This window comes from Oxyura jamaicensis, chromosome 5 (genome assembly GCF_011077185.1).
Source record: "Oxyura jamaicensis isolate SHBP4307 breed ruddy duck chromosome 5, BPBGC_Ojam_1.0, whole genome shotgun sequence".
Classification (NCBI taxonomy): domain Eukaryota; kingdom Metazoa; phylum Chordata; class Aves; order Anseriformes; family Anatidae; genus Oxyura; species Oxyura jamaicensis.
In genome coordinates, this window is record NC_048897.1 from 36,612,680 (window position 1) to 36,631,232 (window position 18,553).

At 41.4% G+C, this 18,553-nt stretch overlaps 1 protein-coding gene and 1 long non-coding RNA gene across 3 annotated transcripts in view; one reads left to right on the forward strand and one right to left on the reverse strand.

Annotated features, from left to right (window-relative positions):
- Positions 1-8,786, reverse strand: part of KCNK10 (potassium two pore domain channel subfamily K member 10) — a 70,614-nt gene extending 61,828 nt beyond the window's left edge. Inside the window, exons 1-2 of one of the 2 annotated variants that reach the window (XM_035328439.1) lie at positions 8,667-8,786; positions 7,797-7,854 (exon numbers count right to left, since the gene is read on the reverse strand). In XM_035328439.1, coding sequence (XP_035184330.1) covers positions 7,797-7,848 — 52 coding nt within the window. In that variant the 5' untranslated portion in view covers positions 7,849-7,854; positions 8,667-8,786. Of the gene's footprint in view, positions 1-7,796; positions 7,855-8,375; positions 8,514-8,666 lie in introns of those variants that run through there. The other variant, XM_035328440.1, reaches the window with a different exon arrangement.
- A 1,135-nt stretch (positions 8,787-9,921) lies between these two features.
- Positions 9,922-17,720, forward strand: LOC118168223. The gene is made up of 3 exons (XR_004751433.1): positions 9,922-10,033; positions 11,452-11,675; positions 17,631-17,720. It is a non-coding gene; the product is annotated as an uncharacterized LOC118168223 (long non-coding RNA).
- The last annotated feature ends 833 nt before the right edge of the window (positions 17,721-18,553 follow it).

Genomic DNA, 18,553 nt, shown 5'->3' on the forward strand with positions numbered 1-18,553 from the left:
AAATGATCCAAATTGATGTTTGATTTTAACTGTGAACAGCAACCCAGAAAATATGATGGGGGAATAACAGTGGACCATGGAACAAAAAGAATTGGGTACATGATGTGTTCCATTCTCACCTGTTGCTTTATTTCCCTGGGTTAACCAGTTAGAGCTGCATGGCAGGTTATTTGTGAAAGTCAGTGGGTTCATCTTAGAGCACATTTTCCATTATAGTTAAAGTGTTTTTTATATACAAGCTGCATAGACAAATCAATGTCTCAGGAACTAGAATATGAGCAGCCGAGCAGCCTCTGAGAAAGACCAGGTTCCAGGATGTTTTCAATTTCTTACAGAAAACAAAAAACAGAGGCACTCCAATAAAGTGGTCTCCAAAAGGTAGTATTTAGTCTTTTCTTGAATGTCACTTTTTTTCCATACAAATTCTAAAAACAAACAAATAATAATAAAAAAGGAAAAAAAAAAACTTCTCAGAAATTATGTTGTTTACCCTTTTTTTTTTTTTTTTTTTTTGCTATTATACTGGGATTATTACAAAAGAAAGGTTAGGCAAACTGATCACACTGAACTCTGAAATATTCTGTAATATTACCCCTTTCTTTTCTTGACTTCCTCATCATTTCCTCTTCTTGTTTCACCCCACGCACTTACCTGACTTAAAATATAATGTCTAGGGCCCTTGTTCTCCCAGTGATTCCAAGTACTCTTTTACTTTTAACTCATGGGTACAACACAATTCTGGTACATTTAAAATGAAGAATTTCATGTTGCATGCACTGAAGTGAGTAAAATTCCTAGCTCTGGGTTAAATCAAGAGGGTAAGATTTAAACTGTATCACTATATACATACACTGCTTTGTGTGTATATACACTGAAGCTGATAGAGTCTGCACTAGCTAGATACGAATGCTGTATGAACACCAAAAGCTAAACCAAAAACTACCCAATTACAACTGATATCTTTCTCCCAGAATCAAACTCTAACTCTTCAGGTAGCATCAGTTTTCAAGAGCTGCCCAGGACACTTTTCCGTCCAAAAGCCTATTAATGGATCACTGCTGTACATATGTGGTAAAAACAGCATAAGTATTCTCCACTGAAATTATGACTCTTAACTTCTTCAGCTGCTGACAACTCTACTGCTCTCCTTGTCTGAGATTTAGAGCATCATACTGCCTTTGGTTCTTTTAATTCCCTTTTTCTCACAGTATAGATGGTATCTTAATAACACCCTACTATTCATCTCTCTTACCTTGACAAGAGTTGAGCCTTTCCTTACTGTTACTACTATAAGAAAGTTGCTGTCCAATCTTTTGCTTTGCTCCCTTTTTATTATTAATTTGACTTTTCTACATCCTTATTTTTTCTATTTCCAGGACAACCTAAAGACAAATTGATGAAACTAATAGCTCTTCTTTCTTCCTCTCCTGCTGATTTAGTCCAATCTTCCTACTCCTTAGCAGGTTAAAGTCCACAGTATTCATCTGCCTTTACCTGCAAACTCTGCATAGGCTTTAGCAAAGCACAGATTTCTTAATTCTCTTATATGCCTCCCAAACTCTTCATTTTTTCCTACCTTACTGTATTTTGCACTGTTGCTCTGTGCAATACCAGGAGTGTCCTCCTGTTTATCCAGTTTCTATCCTCCTTCAAATCTCTCCTTAAAATCAACTACTTAAAGGCGTTCTGCAACCCATGCTTACACTAGGCACAGTAGAGTGCTGATCATCAGAGGGGAGAGTAGCAAATATGATTTTGTGATGCAAATAACACATGGTCATTACCCTGCCTTCATTTGCTGGGATCAGAGCTACCTTTTTTACACATCATAGCTTTCCATAGCAAAGTCTTCCTACACTGAGCTACTAAGAAATGACTTATCAGTGCAGAATGAAATTAAGTAGCCTAGCCATTAAGTAGCGTAGCCCACAGCTGCACCTCATGGAATAAACCTCACCTTTTCATATAGCTTCTTGAAAAGAAAGGACAGAAATGAACACCCTCATTCTACTCATCTATGTCTTTATTATGAAGTTTGCCTTTTGCATTGGTCTCTTTGACATTAAATGACATAAAAAGCAGAAACTGCAGCAGTTTGTAACACTCTGTAGCCAGCATCAGTTTAAGTTACACTGAGCCATCAAAGCTGAAGATTTCTTCCAACAGTCATCAAGAGATGATCCAATCCTGCCATCTGCACAAAGACATTTGAGACTCAGCTCAGTTGCCTCACACATAGGTGTCCAGTGCCTCTTGAGGTATCTCAGGTGAAGTGAGAAATCCCATGGAAGTTGACACAAAACCCATGGAAGACTTGTGCCCCTCTGGAGTGGCAGCTGGGGAGTATCAAATGGCTCTAGATACATCTAATGGGAAAGTCAATTGAGTCTTCAGTGTCTGTAAAGATGTGTAAGTAATACCATTTTTCTCTAGTTGCAAAGTGAAGAGATAACCTTACTTCTTAAACAATGTGATCAAGACAGGCTGTTTTGCTCCCTCCCAGCTGTTTTAACATTTGATTGCAATGCATATATCATTCTTTTAACAGCAGATATTTGATAGCTCTAAACAAGTTAATTATTTTTCTCAACACCTTTGTGCATTAGACAAGTATTAATATTCCTATTTTGCATTTAGAGAAAAAGGGAGGAAAGGGTAAGTGACTTACTGAAGGTTAAACAGTAAGTCACTGTCAGAACCTGAAGAACTCCAGACTGTCAACCACAGCTTGAATTCCTCACAGACTACTAACTCCCACACAGAATGTAAGGATGAAAATAAATGCATGATTTTAGGGTTCCAAACTGTAGAAAGACACTCTACATAAAACGTGTTTGTGAAAGGACACAGCAACTTATATCAAAATTTCCAAGTTCCAAAAGGTCAGTGCAGAGATAAACATCTACCTGGAAATTCAAACAGCTTTGATAATCCATATCACTGCAATGATGGCAAAAAACTGTAGGCACAAAGAATGGATCAAGATAGAACACCATTTTCTGCCTACTAAGAGCATCACCAAGACAGACATCCTTGCCTTGGAAAGGATATAAACCATCACCCTCCAATACACTCATGCTTGGGGATAATTTCTGAGCATATTGGAAATGGTCTCATCTTCCTTCTTCTCTTCTACAAAGAAATAGCAATTTTAGGCAGATGAATAGTAGATAAAAATATCATTGCTGTAATATCCAGATGTTTCAGTCAGGATGAGGGATGCAGTTTGTATTAGGTACTGCATAAGAATACATGTCCAAAGAGTTTATAAACTAATTTAAGCAGAGAAAACAGCAAGAGGAGTGTGGGAAAGATGAAGGACAAGAGCAATTATAAGAACTAGAGTCTTCATATGCTGCTATAAATGCAATGTTACATTCTGAAATGTCTAGATGGAAATTTGTGAGATATATGAAACTAGAAACATGATCTTTCACTAATTTCAGAGAGGACTGCATTGCCTGAATTGCACCAAATGGAAGAAGCAAAAATCAGTGATAGGTAGAACAAATGTTTAATGGTTGTCTAAATCCAGTTTGATTCCACCAGTAATACATATGGCAGGAATTTTTATTATTATTTTGGTTTTTAGTGTGAAATCAGATATTGTGAGATGCTGTGCCCCTACTCAGTGTGTCCAACTCTCCTTAAAACACATATATTCTTCAGGTGCCTGCTTGGGATTTTACTCTTCTGTTACCCAGTTCACTCACTGTGTATGAATCCTATGTAAATTCTGAGATTCTAGCACAGCTTTCACATTGGAATGTTAGGGACGAGTCCTAATGATTTTTGGGATGAAGTTTGATCTGATTATGAATGCAATTATATAGTCTGATTGCCTGGAATAGAAGAGGGCTTGACTAGGGGAACCTGTACCATATATACTTCCAGGTTTAAGAAATATTTGGTTTATCTAGTGTAGTGGGTTTATGTGACAAGGTTTTGGTAGCAGGGGGCCATAGGGGTGGCTTCTGTGAGGAGGATCTAGAAGCTGCCCCATGTTTGGTAAGGGCCCCACTGCTGACCAGAACTGAGCCAATAAGTGATGTTGTTTGCGCCTCTGTGAGAGCATATTTAAGACAGGGGAAAAAACGCTGCGACACACAGCAGCTGGGAGAGTGAGAGGAGTGAGGAACAGCCTTGCAGGCGCCAAGGTCAGTGAAGAAGGAGGGGGAGAGGTGCTCCAGGCGCCGGAGCAGAAGTCCCCTGCGGCCTGTGGTGAGGACCATGGTGAAGCAGGATGTCCCCCTGCAGCCCATGGAGTACCACGGTGGAGCAGGGTTCCACGCTGCAGCCCGTGGAGGAGACCACGGTGGAGCAGGTGGACCTGCACCGACGGAGACTGCGGCCTGTGGAAGACCCCTGCTGGAGCAGATTCCGGGCCGGACCTGCAGCCCGTGGAGAGGAGACCACGCAGGAGCAGGTGACCTGGCAGGAGCTGCTGCCCGTGGGGGACCCAGGTTGGAGCAGTTTGCTCCCGAGGGATGGACCCCGTGGTACGGACCCATATCTGGAGCAGTTCTTGAAGAGCTGCTGCCTGTGGGAAGCCCACGCTGGATCAGTTCAGCAAGGACTGCATCCCGTGGGTGGGACCCCACAGCACAGGGGACGAGAGTGACCAAGAAGGAGCGGCAGAGAAGAATTTCTATAGACTGACCATAGCCCCCATTTCCCCGTTCCCCTGCGCCGCTCGGGGGGAGGAGGTGGAAGAGGGTGGATGGGGGGGGAAGGTGCTTTTGGTTACTTTCTTTTGTTTCTCACTTCTCTAGCTCATTCGTAATAGGCAATAAATCTTACTATCTCCCTATGCTGAGTCTGTTTTGCCCATCACAATAATTACTGCGCGATCTCCTCGTCCTTATCTCAACCCTTGAGCCCCTTTCATCGTATTTTCTCCCTGTTCCTCTTTGAGGAGGGGGAGTGAGAGAGCGGTTGTGGTGGAGCTCGGTCACCCACCCGAGTGAAACCATCACATCTAGAAAACACACTCAACGCTTACAGGGACTGCACAAATACACCTGAGATGAGGGAAGATCATAGAATCATAGAAACACAAGGTTGGAAAGGACCTACAAGATCATCTAGTCTAACTGTCCTCCTATCACCAATACTGCCCACTAAGCTACTAAATCAAAGATACTATACAACAGGATAAAAGCACAGTTCAGTTGGCTCCATTCTCTATTTATTCCAGTCTAACAACTGAGAAATCAGTCCCCAGTTAGTTGTCTATAAGATACAATCCCTCATGTCAAGTCTATTCCTTTAAACCTATTCTCTCCACTAAGTCTTTCTGTGGTATATTGATCTTCACTGATGTGAATTCAGAATACCAGGTTTAAGCCAGATGAAATCTACCAGCAGACCATGTTCATCTATTTAAATACTTCCAGGACAGTCATCATTATGGAGCCTGACCATTCATTCATTTCAATGACTATTATTCTGACCTGGGTTCAAACCAGCAAGATAACTGGTCCCAAGCCAGCCGTATCGCCACAACAAGGGCCTTGGCCTTTAGAAATATTTATAGAGAAAAAAATGTTTCTAGAAAATATTGCTTGGATTAATCTGATTTAAACAAGCTTTGAGATACCACAGCTCACACACATCTTCAGGCTGCTAGCTTGCTTGCCAGGAACATCAGTTGATATATTATAAGCAGCTAACTGGTAGCACAAGTTAGCACAATTCATGCTAGACAGAACTGCGGAAACTGCATGTTCTCAGTCTGACCAGAACAGAGCACTGTCATACAATGCACACTGAAATGAGCTGGGTACTTGAGTGTGAAGGTTGACTGTACCTGAGTTCTGCTTTTAATACTCAGGACTCTTTGTATCCTTCCACTGCAAGATTTCTCTACCTTGATCTTTGCATCTAAGAAAACAGGAATCAAAACGTAGCATCATTCTTCACGCGTACATGCAGAGAACAGACTACATAGGTAACATTAGACTGTCCTGCACTGACTAAAGGATTGGACCTTAGACAACTCTTCCTTAGCAATTTGTTTTTGTTTTTCCATCCCACTGATTTTTATCTATTTCCTGAGTCCCTTGGAGAATTAGGAATTAACATTTTTTGCTTCCTTCCTGAGTATACATTAGCATCCTTGCTGCCTGGCTAATGAAGTCAATACACTGAGGGGAAATAACAGGTAGCATTCTGCAGTCCTTACCAGGGATTCAGCTTGGCAGAGAGGAAACCTGCTGGTTCTGAGGTCTTCAACCTGTCACAATACCAGTGGTTCTGGGCACATTAGTAGGTTGTGACCAACCACCTGTTGGATCCACATGCTTTAAAACTGATTGCCAAGCAAGGAGGCTGTATGCAGAACACCAGCAATGCAGCTTCCTCTGTGCCTTGTCAGGGGAGAGGAGGAAAGAGCTTTTCACAGTAAAAGGCGTTTTGCAATGCATAAAATGACATAAAATGAAGCAACAGCAAACACAGATTCTGAAATGTGCATGGGAAAAGCAAGTTTTCACTGCAGGATAAAGAATATACTGTCATTAAAATAACCAGATCTCTGTTAGCGCTGCTCCCCATGTGTTCCTTGTGAAGCTGAGGGCAGAGGTTGCTGATGAGTTCATTTCAGCCTTCACCTAATTAAAGATGTAGTAAGGCTTAAACTAAAGCTTAATTGTGTATACTATTCAAAGAGCACAACAGATCTGCTCAGCAGAAAGATGTCTGTTCTGCTGTATTCTTCTACACCAGTAGAAACTGTTTCTAATGTTTCATTTTGTAGACGTGAGGGCACAGACGATGACAGACAAATTGACCACTAAAACCAAACCTGTGGAATAAAGATGAATAACCAACACCCATGCTATCACTTCAGACTTCCTGCAAGCACTGCTGTACAGCGACTGGCTGCCAGCAGTTTTGCTGCAAACCTAAGCATATGGCTTCAAGTTGCTTTGCTCCTGTACCAATGCACAGAAATATGACACATCAGTATACACATCAGTAGTTTTTTTACAGTCACTTCTTCTGTAGGCTGCATATAAGCCTCCTCCCATGTCAGGAACGGAGAGCATTTCATTACAGTTTATTTTAAAACACAACTTGGATCATTTTATTGAAAACCACTGCACTGGCGTAAATCTCCTGCCACCATCACACAAATGCACTATGCACTGCCCAAGACAGACTCCAAACCTAACTATAGAGTTAATCAAACTATCCACTTGGGCTGATCAATTGTTAACACGACAGTGTAAAAAGTCAAGGGGTCCCTTTGGGCTCCACTATTTAATGTCTTTTTATACTGTCCACACTATGGGTTACGCTGCAGCAGCATTTTGCTCCAGTTGTTTGCCAATAAACATTTGCCATCGAGGAGCTCCGAGCAAGCTGTCACATCTGTGTCCACTCCTGTACCACCCATTTAGCAGAGACAATGATCACTAGAAACAACAAAGGAGCCACAGATAAAACAAACAATGCTCTGAGCCAGGGATCACAGCCATCCCAGGCAACTTTGCCGGGGAAATACTCAAGAAAAAGGGAGGGAAGCGAAGGGTGACATCAAATATAGAACTGCAAAACTTACACCAAAAAGAGGCTTTACCCACACACCCACCCAACCCCACATCTGAGGAGTGTTTCCCAACGCAGTGCTAAGACTGAGCAAGAAAGCCTGTGCAGTGCACATGGGAAGCAGACGAGCATCCAGCGTCTCCTCCCATTTGGAGTCAAATAGTCCCCTACGAGTCACTCGACAGAAGGAGTAACAATAATAATTGTCATTATTGCAGTAATGGTAGTAAGAGAGATTCACCAACCTTGAGGATCCCAGTTCACCTGTTTTCTTGGAGTCTCGATTGGAAATTTCATCGCTTCCTTTTTGCACAGGGAGGAAAAAGAATTAAATAAATTCCCAACCTTCCTGTCTCGATGCTGCAGTCAAACAAATTAATTTCAAATTATAGGGAGCCTGCGCCGTTTGACTGAGGGGAACTGGTGGTTGCCAAGGCAAGAAATACACAAATAAATCAAAGGAGGTGGGGAAGGGCGGGGAGGGGAGGGCAGTGCTGGGGTTTGTACCGGCGAGGTGAGGAGGGGTGCGGGCACCCCGGCACGGGGAGGGGAGCGGGGATGAAGTGGGGGCTGGAGGGGACGTGGGAGGGGGAGAGGAGCAGGAGAGGGTGGGCAGGGGGTCGGGGGTGCCGCTGCCTCCCGGGGACGCTGCCGGCAGCCCCCTGCAGGGGTCGGGGTGGCGGGTCCCCGCCGCAGCCCGGCCCCTTTGCTGCGCCCACCTGAGGGGGGCACGGCGCTGGGGAGCCCAGCCCAGCCCTGGGGACACCTCACAGAGGCAGATACCCACGCTCCCCCGGTCGAAGACACCCCAAAACCGAGCCCACCTCGGCTCAGCCCCGGGCAGGGTACCCACAGCCAGCCAGCAGGGCGAGCCGCAGCCGCATGGCCGGGGGAGGCTGGGCACCCCTGGCTGGGTGCGGGAGGATGAGGAGGAGGAGGAGGAGGCGGAGGAGGAGGAGGAGGAAGGAGCCACCCTATAGCTTTGGAGGGAATTCACCGAGCCCCTCCGTGCACTGGCTTAGGAAGGGGGTGGGCAGAGGCTGCCGGTCCCTTTGTAAGAGGCGGCGGGGGATGGAGGGGGGCTCCCGGGTGGGGATGCTCCCGCTGGTACTTACGGGGTCCCCTTCCCCGGAGGAGGATGCAGGCTTGTTTGGCGGAGTTTGCAGCCGGAGCCACGCTCGGCTAGCTACTAGCAGCAGCACATGGCAGGAGTACGGCAGCAGCCAGAGGCTCCTCCGCAGCGCCGGGGGAGGGGAAGGGCAGGGGATGCTCACAGCCCGCTCCCACCCTGACGGGGCGGCCAGGCCCGGCCAGCCCCGCACCGTGGGGGTCCCTTTCCCCCTGCCCACCCCGCACCCTAGGCACGGACAGGCGACTGGCAGAGCGGGAAGATGCGGCCAGATTGCGGGGAAGGGGCGGGAGGGGTGGGAGGCAGGCACAGGGGGGCTCCGGGCCCTCCCAGGCTCTCAGGGGGCTTTGGCAAAATGGAGGATGCTTGTGTGTACCTCCTGCAACGACCAGGAGCCTGCCAGTTGGCCAAGCTGTGTTTTTCTGCCTCTCCCTCCTACTCCAGGCTTTCCCTCAAACCCAAAAGAGGCTGCGAACTGTCCACACCAGGAAGGTCTCCGGTTTGAGTTACAATATATGCCTCGGCTTCCCTCCCTCAGCCAGGCAAACAAAACCCCAGCCCCTCTGGGGACCTGAAGGAAGAGTGTGCAGGGTTAACCCTGTCCTGCCTCCTCTCCCTCACAGTGGAGATGAACTCATCGAGTGAAGGGGATCACTCACTGGTGATGGTTAGAGGGAGAAATCCACCTATTCACGTGGGTCATGGGTCAGAGACCCGTATCAGAATCAGTGGTGAAGTCCATAGCCAGGATCTCTTGAATTTTTAGGTCACAGGGCTGTAATCTAAACATGGTGCCTAGGACACCTGCTTTTTGCCCCATACTTCCCTTTACCCAATTGCCCTCTCTGTCTTGCTTTCTTGTCTCTTGCCCAGATGTTAGTTTACCTTGTAAGATGGAAAGGAGAAATCTGCCTGAGTGAAAAATAAGGCAGTCTGAAGTGTGTGGCTCTCTTCAGGAATCTCTTATTGTGGAGGTTGGCACACTCTTTTCACTTCCACATTCAGAAGCTAAATAGATAGCACACATTCCTGTCTGTCTCCAGTCTTTGTTCAACCCTAACCAGGAAGGGAAAATCAGTATTTGTGAACCCACAACCAAATGAAGGTGTGCAAGGTCCTGTGAAGCAGTAGGTAGTTTGAAGGAACTAAATGCAGTAGTGAAAGTTTTCCAGGGGGGAGGTGCTGAAGTCTGTTCTTTCCTAATCCAAGCACCCCTGCCGCTCTTGTTTAGTGTTGTACAGGAGGAGGCGGGAGAGGCTGCTCTAAGGGAGGACATGGTGAGAATGATAATGAGTCTGAGCTCAGTCAGACTTGAATTTGAGATGATTGCAATGATGACACCAGGAAAATGAGGTATTTCCTTTGCAAGCACACCACAATGCATTCTGAAGAGGCTTTGGGAATCCTGTTGACGTTACCTCTTCAAACTGAATGGAAAAAAAACGAGAATAGGCTTTGTTAATTGTGCATTATGATCGCTTAAGTGATGATTGGGAAATATTTTCATTATTCTAGAAACCAAGAAAGACTTCAAACAAGACTTCTGAGCCCCTAGTTCTGAAGAACTACTAATGTGTAGTTCTTTATGAGTATAATATTTATATGTATGTACAAATGCACACATATATAATATATATTTATGCATGTATATAACTTTTCTTCAACATTCAAAACAGTTACCAGTTTACTGGTATCTTGTACATTACTGGGAAAAACTGATGTTTGGACACACATTACTCAATTACCATTAGGAGCTCTGTCACTCTAACCCAAGCAATACTTTGTCTTTGTGCCATAACTACTAACAGTTAACTGATGAGGTGGGTATTGTTCTGTAGACATTTGTCCACTGAGAACTCAACGTGCTCCTGCAAGGCCAACAACATTTAATACCTTCTAACATAAACAGGAAATAAACCTATAGCCTGGAGGCAAAATCTTCAGGCAGTTTCATTACCAAGCTTTTGCAAAAAACAGATCCTGATTGTTACTGTCTAAAGAAGAAGAATGTTCATATGGCCACAAGAATCTTTTAGTATTAAACCAAAATGATATCTCATTTGTTTGACTTACAGTATCATGAAAACACCAGGTTCCTAATAATGACAAAATACCATATTCCTGTCTCTTGTATCTTCTTAATGTTCCCATATTGCCCAAAAGTATCCATAAGCTCTACACAAACATCTGCCTGGTTCCATCTATATGGTTTAAAAATCTTGTGGCAAATCAATTGTGATCTGTCAAGTACAGAAATACACAATGTCATATAATTGTTTTGCAATTTTTTACTGTGTTATGATCATGGAAATCTTGCTCAACTATTTCAATACCTCAGACCTGCAGTTTTATCTATTGGGCCAATTTATTCCCAAAGTAACTCATTGAAAATCAATGGGGTTACTCCAGAGATGGATTTGGCACAATAAGCGCATCTTTCACTGACAGCACAGCTGTTGCATAGAAACATAACTATTATCTTATGCAAATAAAAGGCCTTTCACCCCTCAGTGATGTTGAATTCTCATGATAGGGAGAGCTGGTGCCTTGAAGCTATAGTGTTTCAAGCTGTTACTCTGTTAACTTTTATAAGCTAAGTGAATTCAGTAATGTTTAATATTTAAGTGGGAGACCACTAGGAAAATAAATAAATAAATAAATAAATATAGCACTATCAATCTACTTTAGTACTTGCATAGTTTTTTTCAGAACTTGACTTTTTATCAGTAGTTTATCAAACTGGTCTGCTTAAATTCTTCCTTTTCTATTAGGGCTCATTGTTCAGACCTTATGACTTCAGAATTGGCTGAGTGTCTTAGAGGAGTGGGCCTGTGACCATCACAACACAACAGACAAGAGACTTTCTATTACAGTCAATCCCACTGGCAGAAAAATAAAATGCTAAGTTTTACTGTTTTACTGTTCATTAGTAATATGTCAGTGATTTAGAAGTTGTTCTGATGCAACTGAAAGAAACCCACAGCAAAACAGATGAGTAAGTAGATCTTATACCTACTTAAATCCAGTGAACAGGAACTGAAAGGTGCATTTATAGTAGATAGAAATCACCTGTAACTTGTATGTTCCCTTTCTTGGGTGCACTGAAGGGATAAGACATGGTTAGTTGGAAGTCTATGGCAGTCTTTGTGTCATCACTTTGCAATTTGCACATGTGCATCTAACTGTTCAGTTTCTGGTTAACTATATAGTTGTTTGAAATCTGATATTTCTGACTCTGAAGATTTTTCTTTGTTTGGTTTATCGCCTGAAAACTGTTCATATTTAGACTCAGACCAAGAAAGCCAGAGAATAACCCAAGTAAAGTGCATTCTGATCTTTAAGTTCTATTGACCCATCCTTCCACAGTATGAATTTGGACAGGATCCAGTGCAGGATCCTTTTATAGTTCTTTATTGTCTAGGAAGCCTTCTGTCTAGGAAGACTTTTAAAAGCTTTCTCTGTAGAATGACCTGAAGACCTTCTGAAGGTTTTTAGAAGTTTTAGTGTAGGTAGGAATCACAAAGGTAACTAATTATCAGGACTACTACGAACTGTGCAAGGAAAACCAACCTACTATTGTCTTCTATTTCATGCAGTTTCTTAGAAAGTGTTAAGTCTTGGCATGCAGTGCTGTGTTTTCATTCATTCAGGAATGAACCCATAGAACTGTACATTTACTTCTTATTGGCAGAAATGGTTTCAATGAAATCAGTGAGTTTACTTGAGGCTACTACACCACAGTAATAGCCTTTGCCAAGATAGGATCTATTCAGGTCTGAGCTGTTTGAGTTACCACAGCTCATCTGCAAGTTCCTTTGACAAGTGACACTAATCAGAATACTCTATGGATCCCACCTCTCATATCCAAACACATAATTCATATTTCCAGCCTCACTGTAAGCATCCAGCCCTGAAATGCCTGAACTGGGGAGGGGGTATCTAGTTTGTCATTATCTTCTTCATCCTCAGTTCTTTCCTGGTAACCATTTTTCATTAGCCAGACTCAAGCTTTCAGGCACCTGTTATATCAATTGTATTGCCAGCAAGAACTCAAGTGGAATAGCTACCTCACATTTTTATTCTATCTATCTGAAAAAGTGCACTATGTGCACATTTTTAGTATAATAATATGATGTAGCATTTTGTGCAGGAATAGTTCTGCCATGTAGAAAAGCATTAACTCAAGCTGCATAGTACTGAGTCTCTGTTCAAGCTGCATAGTACTGAGTCTCTGTCTGAACCCACTTACATCTGTTTCACATTAGTTTAATTTGACTTCAGTACAATTACTCCTGAATCATAGTCATGGGAGAATTACAATCTGGCCTTTAGTTTTTCCATGATGTCTCCAAAGAATCATCATAAGATCAAAGTCTGATATGTGACAAAAATAGAAAGCTTGATTAATAAAAACAAGCAACCAAACACATTGTAGAGCAATACTGTTCTCTCTTGTCATTTTTTTTTTTTTAAAGATTTCTTACTAGATAGCTACATGAAGCTTTACCTTAGCAGGTTGATAACTTTCCTCTATATTAAACAGGAAATTTAGGGTTAGCCTTCAGATATGCCTATGTTCCTTTGCCAATCACACCACCAGCAGAATCACAAAGGGGAGGGTGGGTGCAGAAGACCATAGAGCCCGGCGGTGGCTTTCAGCACCCTGGACAGTTGAAGATCCCCTGCAGTTCCTGGCCGAGTGATGGAGGCGAGAGGGAGCCGAGCAGCTCCCAGCTCCCTGCTGCTGGATCTGCCTGGCCCCAGGCACTGATTTTCCACATCCCAGGTGACAGTCTGGCCTGCCAAGGCAATGCGGTGCCAATGCAGAGGCAATGCAGACTTTCTAAAGCAATGCAGGCACAGGGAAAGAGTTGCACACAAAATATCTGGACAGGGAAAATGGAGACAATGGATGAAGGGAAGTGCATATCAGAAAAATACTGACAGGATTTGGCATAGGTGGAAAAAGAATGGGAAAACCCAAAAGCTTGTGATGTGATTGAAGGACTGGAAAATAAATGACATGAAAATGGCAAGGAAAAGTGGGTGGGACACAGACTCCTCAGCTTTAAGGTACAGTTACGCTTGTTGCTCTAATATATCTTTGTTTAATGCCTACAGATGTAAGAAATACACTTATAAAGCTTTGTACTTAGATCTTGTGGGGATCTTGGGCAAGGCTTCATATTATTGTCCTTACTGCTGTATAGCCTATTTCCTACCTAATCTGCAGGACTAGTAGAACTAATCCAGCCACTCGCATATCCTGTACTCTGACTCACCTGCCAGCAGATGTGACAGCAACCTTATCAGCCAGTAGGGCAAGGGCAGGGGCCAAAGAAGTTAATGCCAGTCAGAAACCTTGTCTTACCACCCATTTTAATGAAAATTTTCACAATTTCTTAGAATCAAGCATGCCAGTAACCGCAGCTGTTCCTTTCAGTGTTTTTCAGTGAAGTGCATCATCCTACCAGCCTATTAAATGTGGGGATTAATGCAGCTACAGAATAGTTAAAATAGGGAGGAACAGTCTGCATAGACACCATTCACTGTGACCAGTCCTCCTACAGCTTTTAGTTGTGCCTATTTCTTTTCTACTCTGAACAGCAGGGAAAGAAAGAAGCTATACTGAGCATTCAAAGAGCTGACTATAACTCTTGCATTAATTATCATCACTTTTACAGTACTCATAAGAGCTTTACTACTTTCTAAATTAAGTAACATATTTTTCACATGGCTCATGTAGTAAGAAGCTGTTCCCAAAATATGCAAGTGATGGTATTTAGTATGGAACTGTGGAATAGGGGATGAAGTCACGCTTCCTTTTCTGTTTCACTCCCAGAACTCTCCCCTACCTTCCCCCAACTTCATAGCTGAGCACACGTCTTTCAGCCACACCACATAGCACTGGCACCTTCAGTGCTGGATCTCTTGTGAAAAAAAGACTTTGAAATAGGATGATATTTCAAGCAAAATCAGATCAATAAATTATTATTCTGTTGTAGGAAGAGTGGGGGCTATGTCCTAAGTGCAAATTAGAAATTATTAATATTTATTACAGAAACAGTATGCCAGGCATTGTAATAATAAGGAGAAAAAAAATGTCTCATGATGGAATATCTTAATATACTAGTAAGGAAAAAGATCTATTCCCACATTTCTGAAGATACATCACCTAGCAGTAATTTGAGTTTTGAGGCATCCCAATTTGAGCTTCTACACAAATCATACACATGCACATAGATATAGCCATGAATAAGAAGTACAAACACAAACTCATGAGGGGAATCTAGTGAACTTGGTAAAAAAAAAAAAAAAAAAAAAAGGTAATGAAATGAGAAGATTCATCCTAGTATATAATGTCACCATCTACAACAACTACCCTGATGATCGTATTCTCCATTTCATTAACTCTTTCATAGTATATTGTGAGATAAGATACAGTGGGATTACAACAGTTTAGATGTAACATGGCAAGAGACTGCAGTGCTATTCACACATGGCATACTCTCGCCAAAGTGAGAAGCTCACTGTGAATCAACCCATAGGCAGTGGCTTCTCACAGTTAGCAGATCTGCTACAGCCCACAGACCAACAGGTGACATGCATTTCATTTTGCTACCCATGAAAAGAAATGTGTCACCCTATATAATTACAGTAAGCTTCTGGACTATGTGTGTAGTCTGGGGATATAAAGGTATGATGAGGTTATATAAATGGGGAATTGTACTGAGGTAACATATCTATGCTAAAGAATGGAAAAAATGTATAAGCTTCCTAAACTAACAATTGCAGGTTTGCTACAAGCAGCCTCCTTTGTACATTGAGATTTTGAATGCATATATGATTTAAGCCTTTTTTTTGGAGTAATTCAGGAATGTATTCCTATGGTTCTAAAGCAGCTGCAGTAACTTCTGTATGTAAAATATAGAAGAATCTTAGGATCTTTTTTTAAAAAGGAACAACATAAACCATTACATTTTTTTCATCTTTACATTGTATTTGTCCATAAAGATCCCATTTAGTAGTTCTAATTTGCTTCACTACTATACAAACAACACAATGTGGGTAAACTCTAGCTCAGAGATTTAACATGGTTGTTGAACAGACAGATCAAAATTACTTGTACTAAAAAATGCATGTACAACTCAGATAAGCACTCTTTCTTTTTTATTGTCACAAAGAAATAGTTTCACAAGGCTGTCTATTAAAGGAAAGATCTCCCCCTCATTTAGAACACTTCTTTGAAATACTAAAGAGTATTGGGGATTGGTGACTGCTTTATTACAGCAGCTGTCAACCCAAGCTTTCAAAAGTGACAAGTGACTTTCTATCCCCAGATGAAGATACCTTTAAAAAAAAAAAAAAAAAAAAAAGGCAGTTTTCAGAGTGTGCTGAGTACTTATTCTGAGACAAAGATGCCCCTTTAAATCATCTCCAGTTGACCACCCAAAAACTCAGGAATCCAAAACAATTATTTCTGATCCATACTTATAAATTACTAGAGCCCAGGTTGCCAAAGCTACTTAAGCAACCAACTCCAAAAGAGTCAATGGCAGTTGGGCACCTGAATATCTTGTGAATCTCATTTTAAGCACACAACACCAAATCCCTCAGTACTGTAACCATGCTAATGGAACTATATTGGCAAGCATTTTGAGTAGAGAAAGAAGATGGTGTGAATGTAGACTGTCTTCACCATGATTAGTTACCTACAAAGACAGTGGTAAAAATTGACCCCATTGTAGAGTTCAAAAGTAGCGCAGAACTGTACATTTATGGTGCAAGCTTTCTGAATGCCAAGCTGGAACTCAGTGCAGCTATGATTACATAAATGTTGACAGAAATTTGATGCTACTAATATTAGATGCCGCTAAATATATAAACAGGCGTGGAAGTTTGCCATTACAGGTCCCTGTTAGATAGATCAATAACTTGTCTTTGCCAATGCCTGTACTTGACTCTGCAAGGAGAAACATAATAGAGCTAATTCTGTTTTCTTTAGCATTGTCACACTGAGTATCTGAAAACACATCTCTAGCAAAAGAGGATCATGGAAACATTTTAGAATAAATATTATTATGACCATTTACAAATGAAGATATTAGTATATAGAATGTTCTAGCATCTCATTTAATTTCATGAGAATCCTGAATATAGTGAAAAATGAAAATGAGATTTTCCAAAGCCCGAACACTTAGTCAGAAAAAGAAGGTAAATTTATGATGCAAGAACTCAAACTGGTATATTGAAAACCACTGTTGTTAAAAAAAATAATATATGAATCAAGACATACATGTATATGTTACTAGATTTTGTTCGGTAAAATACACACCCCTTCCAGCAGTTCATCTCATGTAAAATATGCTATGCATAAAACTACCTTCTCTCTCATTTACCACAAATATCAATAAATTATGCATGCTGGCTACTTGAGTTATAAATCAGAACTCCATATTATTTTCTGGCAATTTAGCATCATCCTTTAATTATAATTAATATCTCATTCTTGATTTTGTAACAGTCTAAAAAGAACAAATAATAAAAGCTCTTTAATTTTTCATATTATGTAATCACAGAAATCTATACCTGACAATTTATCCTTGTATGTCAACTTCATTTTTCTCACTCCCATAATTCTCTTTGTCGTTTCAATCTTTATTTCACCGTCTTGAAGAGCTGTAGCCAAAACTGAAACACAGACATGCTCATTAAAAATCTACCGCAACTTTTATTGCTTTCCTTTGCTTTTTCACATAGTAACACATTTGTTTCTCTAACTGGATAAAGACACATATCCAAGGCAAATTACAGAAAATCTGGGATCCTGTTGTCTCCACATTACTTACAGGAAACTCACTGAAGCAGTGAAATAAGTACTTAAGCAGTGACAAACCCTGAAATAAAAGAAATGGTATTTGACTCTTGAACATATTTTTTTCTGCTTTAGAGGTGTAACATTTTTATGGAAGATAGAATTTGGTTTGGCTCTGTTGCACTCTGATTTTGGATGGATATTTAAACAAGTTTGATTTTTCTTTAAAAAAATAAATAAATTACAAAACAACAAGCTTTGAGATGCAGCAAATATATGCTTTGTGCATGAAAATTCTGCGAGAGTTCTGTTTTTCATGAAGTTTTCAAAAATGAATATTTAAAGTTTGGCTTGAGCAATCATGTTGCTAAAGCAAGGATCTATTTTTGGGCTATTTTATCCTCTACCATCACATTCATTATTCATTAATCAGGGGTTAGTAACAAAAGGCAGTCAACTTGTTTTTATTAGCAGTTGTTTCTGATTCACACATAGTAGTAGGAGGAAATCCAGCTGTTGCAAAAATCGGATACACAACAGTCTGACAACCCATAGCATCTTCAGAGCTGCAGAGGCTGCCATGGGAACTGACTCAGTTTCCAGACAAGAGTAAACTGATATAGCTATATGTTTCATTATATTTGGAGAATCAATTTTTCAGACCACTATTGCTGCAGCAGCCACAACACAGAAACACGAAAAATATGAACTCTTTACCAGTAATGTGATCCACAAAACTTACTGAAATCCAAAAGGAATGGCCACCAAAATCTGCAAATGAAAATTGCAGAAAGACAATCAAACAAAACACTCTAGATCTATTTTCAGCAAAGAAAATGGCAATCATTTTCTTTTTACACATAAAAACAAGAATTGAAAGGGCTGACTATCTTCAACCCCACTTCTGATTTTTTAAATCAAAGATTTTGCTGTTGCCTCAAAATTACTGAAAGGACCATCTTTTCTTCAGACAATTCCAGAGCAACAAGGAAAACATATCTCCACACCAGCTAGTGTAAAGACAACAGTCTTACGCAGTCTTGTGTTCACCTCCATTT